This window comes from Cryptotermes secundus, unplaced genomic scaffold (assembly GCF_002891405.2).
Source record: "Cryptotermes secundus unplaced genomic scaffold, Csec_1.0 scaffold1031, whole genome shotgun sequence".
Classification (NCBI taxonomy): domain Eukaryota; kingdom Metazoa; phylum Arthropoda; class Insecta; order Blattodea; family Kalotermitidae; genus Cryptotermes; species Cryptotermes secundus.
Window position 1 is genome coordinate 269,929 of NW_019718628.1, and position 11,941 is coordinate 281,869.

Below are 11,941 nucleotides of genomic sequence, written 5' to 3' on the forward strand. Positions count from 1 at the left end.
TTTCGTGTGTTCGGCCATTGCAAAAACGACGATCATACAAAACAGTTGTCACTATAAAATCTGCCGAAACTAGTCCTTACCTTCTGAAGCAACGGTAGTAGGCTTATCGACTCAGGAATGTTAGTTCTATGCGCTCATAGCGGCAAAACGCGGTACTACAAAACCTCTACCCACAAAAAAAATTAGTTCGGTTTCTTTTGGGTACCCCATCGAATACCAATCAGCAGAAACGTTGATACGAACGGACGGAGAAACAAGATGCAGTGCGGATTTCCCAATGTCTGTCTCAACCTATAAATATTAGAAATATTGCATACCCAGTTATGTAAAACTCTTATATGAACCAGAGATTTCAGGTTCTAGTGGTGCTGACTAGGAATGCGTATAGGATATTGGTGGGAAAGCCAGAAGGAAGGAGACCACAGGGAAGACCAAGACGTAGGTGGGTGGACAATATTAGAATGGATCTTAGAGAGATAGGATGGAATGGTATGGATTGGATAGATCTGGCTAAGAATACGGACCAATGGAGGGCTCTTGTGAACACGGAAATAAACCTTCGGGTTCCATAAAATCCTTGGATTTTCTTGAGTAGCTGCAGAATTGGCGGCTCCTCCAGAAGAGCTCAGCTCCATGCGTAAGTAAGTAAGTAAGTGGTGCTGACTAGTACTATGAAGCCGTATAGTCTGGCAGAAGTTTATAAACGCTTAGGAGGAATGCACTGCATCCATCTTCGGTGTAGAAGAGGAAGGCGAGCCAGCGAGCGGCAAGCAACACAGTGTTCGCTCCTTCTTGCCTCGGCAGAATTTAAGACCATTACAACAATTCTATTCGTTCATAATAAGAACGAGAAGTTCTGGGAAGTAGTAAGATCCTACTTTCCTTTCATATAACGTGGTGAGCACATAAAACGGGGAAAAGATGAGGGATATACAGACAGGAAGGTGACCGCATAAATCATAAGGGGGGATATACAGACATGACAGACAGAATGCAGGCAGCAAGGCGATCGCAGAAACGTGTTAAAAATCATCCAAAAGCAAATACTCCTATTTTAGACTTTTGACAACATTCAGATGTTTAATGACTGCAGCTAATGACATTTCTTAAAAACAGGGACCTCTTTGGGGAGCCGGAATAGCGCAGTCGGTATAGCAGTTACGGGCTGGACGGCTGAGGGTCGGAATTCGAGTCCCGGTGGCGGGCAAGAATTTTCACTTCTCCATGTCATCCAGACCGGTTCTGAGGCTCACCCAACCTCCTATCCAATGGGTATCGGTAGCTATTTCGCCGGGGGTAAAGCGACCGGGGCGTGAAACTGACCAGTCACCTCCAACTAGTGCTCAGGTCAAGAAAATGTGGATCTATACATCCACTCTCCCATACGTCTTCATGGCGTAATGCTTAATCAGTTAAGCACAGAGACAATTTTACCTTTTACCTATTACACTAATAATACTGATAACTGCTTTCTGTATTAACATGAAAGCATTATGTGAATATAGATCTTCCCTAACTTATTTCCTCTACCGAAGTTTGACAAATCGATCCACCTACTTAAGCTGTATGTCAATACAGGAAACAATTCTCAGGTCAGAAGAGCCTAGAACGTTTTCGTGAGGAAGGACGCGTCGCAACAAACTTCACGAACACGCGACCAACTTCCTGGTCACTGACCTCTCTACTAAAGACCTATTTTCATCCGGGTAAACAATGGGGTATCTTCTAAACAGAATTCGAGAATCAGCAATGGGCACAACGACGCCATGGTTCCGCTAATATAGGACACGACCACTTTCCCACAATTCTCTCGTGACTGCACAGCAACTGAACACGAACTACGCAAACGCACCGCTATGAAAGAATCAATGGAGATTAACTACCACTGAAGAACACATTTCATAACCAATACCGAAACACTAAGTTGCGAAATTCACCACACAGAATTCACTACAAAACATATATAATTGAGAGTAAAATGATTAAGCTACTGAGTGGACGATAAGAGAATCTAGGTTCGATTGCCAGCGTGGCATAAACGCTTCTCTACACTATTGGACCTGAGGTCTCTGCAGTCTCCTATCCAATGGCTACCAGGGGTTCTTTCCTTGGGATTAAAGCGACAGAACGTGAAGCTGACATATATATGGTGCAAAACGAAAGAGAAGAAAACATAAAACTCTTTAACTAACTATCTCCGTGGCCTGCAATCTGCAAGAGAACTAAACCGACCGAGCGACCGCCGCCTGTCGGCGATGTGAGTGCCAACTTTTCATCAACCCCTTTATTAACAGTGTGTCTCATCTGTGAAGTGGCAACTTATTACAGTCTACTTACTGAAAATTAAGGACCACTGCAATGGAAAAACATTTCGTGCCTATCTCAGTTATAATATGACGTGCATTTAGCTTTCGCCGACTAATACTGTACGTGAATTATATGTTCCCTGTGAAGAGGAGACGAAGTGCAACATAATTAGGAGGCAGTGTCTGTCCGCTTACAAGTTTAATATGCGAAAATAGTGAACGGGTTTCTATTAATCTTGACACCTGAGTTTTAGAATGAAGTTCATAATGATACGTATCAGCCAAACTTCTATAAACTCAAAATGAATTGTATGGATTTTCTTATAAACAGCCTATCTTACACAAAACTATAAATTGTATAAAATATAAGTGTCTTTGTGCCTCTAACTGTTATTTTATATAGTTTTCTGTATGATGTACATTTAATAAAATATAAATAAAATCGCTGAATATATATCAGTAACATTATGGGCCTATATTTCACTATGTTTCACTTTTCTACTGTCTTTTGTTTGAACGTGTTTATGTGTGTTATTTGTCTGTTGTCTTATTGTAGCATCACTGCCACCGGGTGAAAACCCATTTTCAGTTAAATAATAATAATGATAATAATAATAACAACAACATGAAGAAGGAATAACTGTCCAGTTGTAAGATCTGCATCAAAAATAAATGAATATCCAAGCCAATTAAGTATATAGAACCGTAAAAATTTATTCGGAAAACAAGCGTATTAAGGTTCGGCCATACAGAGCGCTACGCTATGTTCGCTACGTACGCTACGTACGCTATGTACACTCTATGACGCAGCTAACATAACGAACATAGCGTACATAGCGTACGGAAGTCTGTGTGGCCAGTCACATTGGCAGTAAAGGGAGATATTTTTCTGTTCGTATAGCGAACATAGCGTACGTAGCGCTCTGTGTGGCCGAACCTTACTGCCTATTATCTTCGTCATATCTGTCTGTTTGCCTGTCTGTTCGTCCATCTGTTCGCATGAAACATTTCGAAAACCGCTGAACGAATTTTCGTGTCATATTTGGGAAAGTTTTACTACACTCCATTGACAAATTCAATTGTTATTAAAATTTGATAATTACATACACTTTACATGAGAACCTACATGCATTCCTACACACATCTCCAGTTGTTATGGTTGTTAACCTGGTATGAATTATTTAAGTGACATGATAAATTAAGACTATATCATGGACACATGACATGTGTCCAAGTGTTGCGTCTCTGAATCCTAACCCCCTTGCCGGATGTGATGGAATTTTATGCGGATATTCTTAACGTGGTAGGAAGCGGTATATATTGTAACATGAATATCCGTTGTTAGGGAACAGCTAAGTAAACATGTTCCCGCGAAGAAACATTCCCGGCCAACAACAGGCAAAGGCCTTTCCACTGCCAGGCAAGGGACCTGTAAACAACCTTCAGCTGGGTGCGTTACAACAATATCAGACGTCTATTGCTAGGAAAGGAGCAGTAAACAAGTTTCGTCAACAACAGATTCCGTGTTTTCTATGCGGTCCGTGAGAAAGCTATATAACGAGGTTTACAAAATAACACCAGCAGTCTAGCAGTTGAGTGAGAGGACAGTTCAAGGCAATTGAGAGACCAGTGCAGAGTGCAGTGCAGTTGAGACTTCTACACGGTTCAAGGGAAGATTATAAGAGTAGCGAAGATAACGGACTGGCAGACAGAATCCAACAGCAGAGTTCCGGAGGCTACAAACGAAGTTTAGAACTGAAATGTGAATACTTTACTTTATGTGTTATTGTTCCGGGAAATACTATAATTTGGAGTGTTATAATTTTTTGTAGTCACTACTGGTAGTTATCCAATAAATCGACTGCCAATCAAACCTCGCGTCTTAGTCACTAATACACGTGACAATACGATCAGATTCACACAGTTAAAAATATCAAAATCCGTATCTTTTAGTCTGAAATCAGCAGCCAGGCACTCAGCATACGAATAGCTATATCCCCATGTATGTCCTCCGTCATGGCCATCTGACTATTGGAGCAAACTTTGGAAACTATGTAATAGAACGGTACACAATATATTTGAGGAAAGAGATTTCGGCGTTAGTGATCAGGATTTGCCATAATAACTGCACACTGCTGTACCTTGGTGATGGCGCCGCCCGGGTGAACGATCCTGGTTCGCGGAGCGAGCAACATGCTGACCTCTCTCTAGGAACACCGCGTCACAACTGAGCGCGCCGCGACTCCTGCGCCAATTGATCGGAACTCCTCCCATCGCGACGATCGGAAAGTTGCCGGGAGACAGGACGACTGATGGGCGATTAAGAGTGAGTCTCGTTCAAACCTCTTTCCCTGCAGGGACATTAGGATGCGCAGTAACTCGCTGCTAACCTCGCGTTCACGTGGTGCAACTCGTGCCTATAAATGAGGCTCATGACGGTATTTTGTTTATTGCTAGTGGGGTGGGATTAAGTACCTTGTACTGCGGCCACTTCTGGCCTATTGTACCAGCCCCAGATGATAGGTGAGGATGATTGTGGAGCAATTGGTGGAATGAAGATTGGCAGGGGAAACGAAATACTCAGAGAAAACCTGCCCCAGCGCCACTTTGTCCACCACAAATCCCACTTGACCAGACCCGGGATCGGTGGGAAGCCAGCGACTAACCGCTTGAGCTATGGCGGTATAACAATGACATCAGTAAAGGTTACAGCGTCAGACATTGTTCACCCGACATTAGACTGAGGCGAGTGTTCAGGTCCGTGGCTGCTACACTCCCGGGGAAACTGCTCAACAAACCGTCTGCTACCAGGCAGAGTAGGACCCAGAGCCGATCTGCACGCGGTGCAGAAGAGAAAATCCTGCACCTGCCGGAAACAGAATCCGGTTCGTCTAGACCCCAGCCAACCACTTTACTGACTGAGCTATACCGACCGGTTTACGCGTTGCCCAATTTCAATAAATCAGAATATGACACTATAACCAGAATTTAAAAATATTGTGACACGACGCCCGAAAGTCGGAATAGTGAAGCCAGAATAGAGATTCACTTCTAGGCAACGAATGTGTAAACAAATTCTCGCGGCAACTAATACGCAAACAACAATCTAATAACTTCCGTTGCTATGCAACGACGATGTAAACACGCCTTCCCAAAAACAGAAAGGCTGCGTTTTCTGCGTTGTCCATGCCGATGGGTTACAGAGGTACAGAGAAAGTCGTTGAAAATATAAACTCTGGTTCGTTCCGATTATAGGATATGTACCACAGCCGAAGCGAGTAAATCTCCGTGTGGAGGCGGGGTCGGATACCTCCACCGTGACCCTGCGAGTCATAGGAGGCGACGAAAAGTGAAGTCTCAAATGTGAGACAGTAAAATATGGTCGCGAGTCCCAAGGGACACAAACACCAGAAACACTGCGCTGACAAGGGCCAGAAGTATGTACAAAAGACAGACCCGTCCTCTTGTCAGAGAGGGCGCCCCACAAAAACAAGACCGTAACTGTCAAACAGTAATAAATACTTGGAAACCAAGACTTACTGACTGATCCTCAGTCGCAATGTGACTTTGACTTCGACTTTGTTAGAAATCTCTGGCCGTGGTCCTCAAGGGGCCTGGCGCCAAGATTAACTGATTGCCGGTAAACCGCCAGTAGTACAGTAACTCTGACTGACTTTGATTTGTTTTCGAGAGCTGGGTCGAGTTCTGGATATGGCAATCAAAGGCGATTGAGAAGAAATGGCAAGAAATGAATTAGACTGCAAAGAAAACTTCATGTGTGATTGGAAATTACAGTGTGATGTTTATAAATCCGTTGACAGGTTACGACTAGTGAAGACTGAGAATCCTTGTGCGCGTGTAACAGCGAACTGCAAAGTGTGTAAATCAGTGACAGCGCTGTATTACACGTGGTCCCGAGTTGTGACTGTATCAGGTGCAATAAATCCAATCATCCAACCCAAACCCCGTCTATAGGTGACCCCTACACGGGAAAATAAGTTAAGGTTTAGATTCTCAGCTGTTTAATACGTTACACATCAAGTACACGCGCTAATTCTACATTAAAATCCCTTAATATGTTCTTATCTAAACACTTATAGACCTGTTATCAATTTATAGATTGTTTATCACTGAGTGAAAAAATGATAGGACAACTGAGAATGATAAGATGCCACAGACGTGGAAGAGGTTGTGGCCCATCTGCAGGTAATGTCGCGGCCTTGTGAGGAGGCAATGCAAGAAATACGGAAGATCCAACAAGATCCTTCGGTAAAATATGCATCACTTATTTATATACATTTCAGAAACGATAAACTACCAAACATTCTATATCACTGCTGCCCAGAGCGTGTAACAAGCCCTACGTGTGGCACCTGTCGGTCTGCTGAGGTGGGCGTAAGTCTCGAAAATATGAACAATTTTCGTTAGTGATTAATACAATAAAAAGTATAAATACAAACCACTACGTTCAATGTGACATATAAGTTTTTACTACGTTAAAACTTATCTACCTTAAGCGGCCTCCGTAGTCTAAGAGGTAACGTTCCCACATCATGATTCGTAGTGCGCGGGTTCAAATAGCCGGCGGAGGTCGTCGAATTTTTAAGGGCGGAAAAATTCAGGGAACAAGTCCTCCGGGAGGGACTTTAAGCCGTGGGTCCCGTGTCGTAGCTTTACGGCACGTAAAAGAACCTCATATCACCAAAGGAGGTCACTGAGCCAAATTACGGACGTTTCCCGCCCAACAGCAGTCTCTAATACCTCTGGTAGATGGGGGAAGAATTATAGATACCTCTCAGCTAGTAGAGCCGGTCTCGCTGGCTGGGTGGAACTGAGGGTAAGCACCAGTACCGGTAGGATATAGAGACTGGTAGAAATCATAGAGGGAAGCACAATGGACCAATACAGGTCTCAGTGCATGGGGAAACCCACCCTCTTCAATAACTAACTATCTACCTTACATGTTTCGGTCCTTACGGGCCATCTTCAGAGGGAACATCATTACAAACTGGAAGCAACACAGCAAGCCATGAACAAACCCTGGGCGACATCAAGAACCTCCTCACCAAGACAGGCGGCACAAAATCTGCCCCATACAAGAAGGACGATAGGAGTACGGACACGAACCTACGTGGTTTAAAAAATTTTATCTATTGACAATAAAGGTTTTTTTTTAAATAACATATAGAAACTTTACAATACCAGGAAGCTGCTGTGATTGTGAAACGTTCGACTTTAAGCGTACTGTGCATTATAGGATATAAGTGTATGTATTTTACATCAAAACACCTATTGTGATGGTAGTTTCCAGTTTGTAATGATTTTCCCTCTGAAGATGGTCCGTAAGGACCGAAACATGTAAGGGAGATAAGTTTTAACGTAGTAAAAACTTATATGTCACATTGGACGGAGTGGTTTGTATTTATAATTGTTAGTGTGACGGACCAGAATGAAACAAATAAAAAATAAAATAAAAATAAAACAATAAAAAGATTTCCCGCAGTGTAAAAGTACACCAGTCGGACATTGCGAAGTTTTGTTAATAAGAACTAAAAGTTTGTGATGATGGTACATTAGTACAAATATTTGGTTTCTGGACATCAACCACCGTCACAACGTTTCGGAGACTGGATTCTGTCTCCATCTTCAAGTAAAACCTACTCAGTTTGGTCCAATCGATAGAGCTCGTCCGGAGATAGGAAATAGCTCTATCGATTGGGCCAAACTGAGTATGTTTAACCTGAGAACGGAGAGAGAATCCAGTCTCCGAAAATTTGTTATTAAATATAAACATGATAGGGTTTTAAATAAATACAGGACGATGGTTATTAACGTCCAGACACATAATATTTGTAGTAAGCTTTGTTGTTACTGTGGCGGCACTACGTTTTATTTTATTTTCAATTTTGACACAGTGTCGGGTGGGACGCGAGATGCAAAAGGATGACAACTATCGTTATATGGGAATCCATGGATAAAACTCACTGAAATATTTCTCTACTGATAAGACAAAACAGGAAATAAAAGAAAAACCATGCCTCGAGCAGTATTCGAACACATGGCCCCAACAAGAAAACATTCCAAAGCCCTCTACACCGTGCATTGTTAATCGGATAAATAAAAAATAATTTAAGGCTATTTAAATCACGCAGCAGACCTATATAATAAGCCTATAACTTCAAGGAGCTCCTAACTATAACAACATATACCGAAATATACCTGGGACACCTAATAACTATGCTCTAACTAATGGCCAAGCCGAAAATGCTCCTCACCATCCGTGAGCTCCGGATTTCGAATCTCAGCTTGGGAACCTACTTTTACTGGTATTCCTCAGTCCTGTCCGACGATACCCGAATTGGTACCTTAAAATAGGCCTCGATTTCTCCCTCCCGCTTACATTTTTTCCGTTCACCAAGCTTAAGGACTCAGCCAAAATAAGAGCTACAACCCGTTTTACGGCTTTATATAAGGAAACAAGTTTTTCGTTTCTTATTCAGTACCCCATGTAACTAATCTTGAAACAGGTCATAATGTAACTATAGGCAATAAATAGATAAGATTTAAAAAAAATATAAAGTGCCTAGGAAGAAAATTAAACAAACATATGTGAAGTCTTGTAGAGGTTACATTTACATTTCAGGGCACTGAAATGTACAGAGGGTGGGTGTGGACGGGACGGACTTGTGAGTCAGTGGAGGAAACAATTAATGCACATAGAATTTCTTTAATTTTTTTCCTTGGCACTACAGCCCCAGTGGGCCTAGGCCTACCTCCATGAATTTCTCCGTTCATTTCGGTTTTTCTAGATCTTAGACATACGGTAGGACTCTTTGGGTGGGCGATCAGCTCGTCGCAAGGCCTCTACCTCTACACAAACACAGAAAAACGCACACAAACATCCATGCCCTGAGTGGGATTTGAACCCACGATCCCGGCTTCCGAGCCAGCGAAGACAGTGCATGCCTTAGACCGCTCGGCTACCGTGACCGGCTTTCTTTAATATACCGACTTCAAAAGTCCAAAAGGAAACGGGGGGGGGATACCATTATGATGGGAAGTAGGCTGTGTGTTCAATGAAGATTTTTATATTAGCGGTGCTGAACACGTCTGCTTATACTACAACGATGTTAATTTAGTTAGTTAGGGCCACCGACTCCGTCCTACCTAGTAATTTCCAGTTCACCGTCACATAAGGTTACCATTCTAAGTTAAACAATATGTGAAAGCTAACACATCATCGCCGGTCACGTAGGCCGAGCGGTCTGTCTTCGCTCGCTCAGAAGCCGGGATCGTGGGTTCGAATCCCAATCAGGGCATGGATGTTTAGTGTTTGTGTGTGTATATGTGTTTTTCCGTCTTTGTGTAGAGGTACAAGTCTTGCGACAAGCTGAGCACCCGCCTAAGGAGTAAACCAAAGAGAAACGGAAAGTTTCATGGGGGTAGGACAAGACCCAAATTTGGGCTGTAGCACCAAAGGAATACATAATCGTTAAACAACCTAAGCACCAACCACAATTCATTATTTCATATATTTCGTTGTATCTGCTCTATTCTTATGCATCTCCCCGTCACGTGCACTCTCGTCAGATATTTATTACTTGCGAGGAATGCGATCGGCACAATCAGCGTGTCGTGTTGCGGACCCAGCTGTCTCCAGGAACTGTGAATGGTAGCATATCTACGAGTACTAGAGTACCACACAAAACAAAGGGACGAGTCAAACAGCGATACGGCACACAGAGTCTTCAAGTTATGACGCTGCGGCCTTCTCAGTTTCTCCGTTATCGAGCTGGGTTCATTGCGGAAGCTTACGGCGGCACGGTGGCATAATACAATGCAAGTCCTGTATAGTAAATAAATGTAAAACCATCCCTGTAACAAGCCGCAAAGGTCCATACGGTTGTGAGACGTGGAGGCTCCCACATTATCTAGAAAATCGGCTCATAGATGGCGGTGAAGTTGTCAGTCTTATGCATCGGCCACCCTTTACCCCCGGGAAGATTCCTGGTACTCATTTCTGACTGAGTAGATCTCAGGAACATCTTGCGACTGGAAGGATTGGGTCCAATTTGAAAAATCCAATTACTTCATCGGGAATTGAACTCGCGACCTTCAGGCTTGTAGCATAATGCCTCAACCAACGACTTAATAAAATTACATGATGAAGAACATCCCATAGCCGAAAAATTCTAATCTTTATTCAGGTAGCGCAATCTCCTCATTTTACGAATAAAACAATTATTACTTTTACCATTAACATACTCGTATTTGGAAAGCGTATCTCTTCTGCGGTACGCGTAATGAGATTCGCGCTACAATGAAAACCTGCAAAGACGTGCGTTGTTTGCAGCCCTGCTTACAATCCCTTCCGCCTCTCACACAGAAAATCGCGATAATGCTTTATATTTGTTTTTGGGACATACCTCATTTGAATCTCGGTCAGATTACTTATCATGACAGAGAGTACTCTTAAATTTCCTCAGCCCTGGAAAATAATTCTGCAATGTTACCTTCAAACAGGTCAGGACCGCCCTCTTTCTAACGGCTATTTAGCCTGCCAATCCCAGTTTATTCGGCGCCACATCACTATCTAGAGACATCTGAAACATGATAATCATTCCATACCCATTTTGTCATCCGCCAATTTTGTTTTAATTCAACTGCTCTGACAAACTAACTGAATTGTAGAAGAAATTCCGCAATTCTTCATTATGTAACTTCCTTCACTGTGTAGGCAGTCAACTTGTCTTGCGTTCTCTTCAAAACTTCGTTTTCAAAGTAACTTAAATGTTTGTACTCGCAATATTCTTTCGAAAGAAAGAAACGCAGAAATAAATTGGGTTCGAAACTGTTTTCAAATAAATTTAAATATCTGTAGTTCCTACAAAGCAAGAGACGAAAGCCCCCCCCCCTTCCAACCAACAAACATTTTTATGAAATACTGAAGAAAAAAGTTTCATAAAAAGAAAAGTTCAGAGATGTGAATGTTTCGGATGAAGGGAGTATTACATAAGCCTACTACGCCTCAATGAGGACAGCCAGGCGCCGGCCTACTGGTCGTATGCGAATCCATCTTACCAAAGTGCGTCTTACTGAATTCCGGGACTGTATTCTTTATTGTCCATATTTTTAGCTAAATACTGGAAACACATTTAACTTCATTTTCTAGATTAATACGAAGACAAACTAAATTCCCTTACATACGAGGTTCTCGTGGCAACGACTATTTCAGATCTAAAGAGTAAGTCAGGCAATTCTAATTTTATGTTTTGGACAGCAGACGAGAAGACAAAAGGTTCTAGACTGAATGGTTGCAAGCATTACCCGAATTCAATCTGCTCTTAATCTCCTGCTCAATCAGGTTTCGACCTGTTATCGTTGTTCCCAAATATCTTAACTCTGCCACGTTTTCAAAACATCTGTTTCCTATTTTTATGTAGATACCAAAAAGAAAAAAACAAAAACTTTAATTGACGCTAGTAAGGAAGTTGTTCTAGAAGTAAACACTGAGAAAACTAAGTATGTGTTACTGTCTCGTCACCAAAATGCAGGGCAAACTCATGACATAAAGATAGGAAACAGATGTTTTGAAAATGTGGCACAGTTCAGATATTTTGGAACGACGATAAGAG

The 11,941-nt window shown here is 42.3% G+C and overlaps 1 protein-coding gene across 6 annotated transcripts in view; it reads right to left on the minus strand.

Moving 5' to 3' along the window:
• LOC111862597 (5'-AMP-activated protein kinase subunit gamma-2) overlaps positions 1-11,941 on the minus strand; it is a 469,740-nt gene that overhangs the window by 252,603 nt on the left and 205,196 nt on the right. Inside the window, exon 1 of one of the 6 annotated variants that reach the window (XM_023848139.2) lies at positions 4,448-4,527. The exons of the other annotated variants lie outside the window; for them this stretch is intronic. Coding sequence (XP_023703907.1) covers positions 4,448-4,501 — 54 coding nt within the window. The 5' untranslated portion in view covers positions 4,502-4,527. Of the gene's footprint in view, positions 1-4,447; positions 4,528-11,941 lie in introns of those variants that run through there. 6 annotated transcript variants of the gene reach the window in all.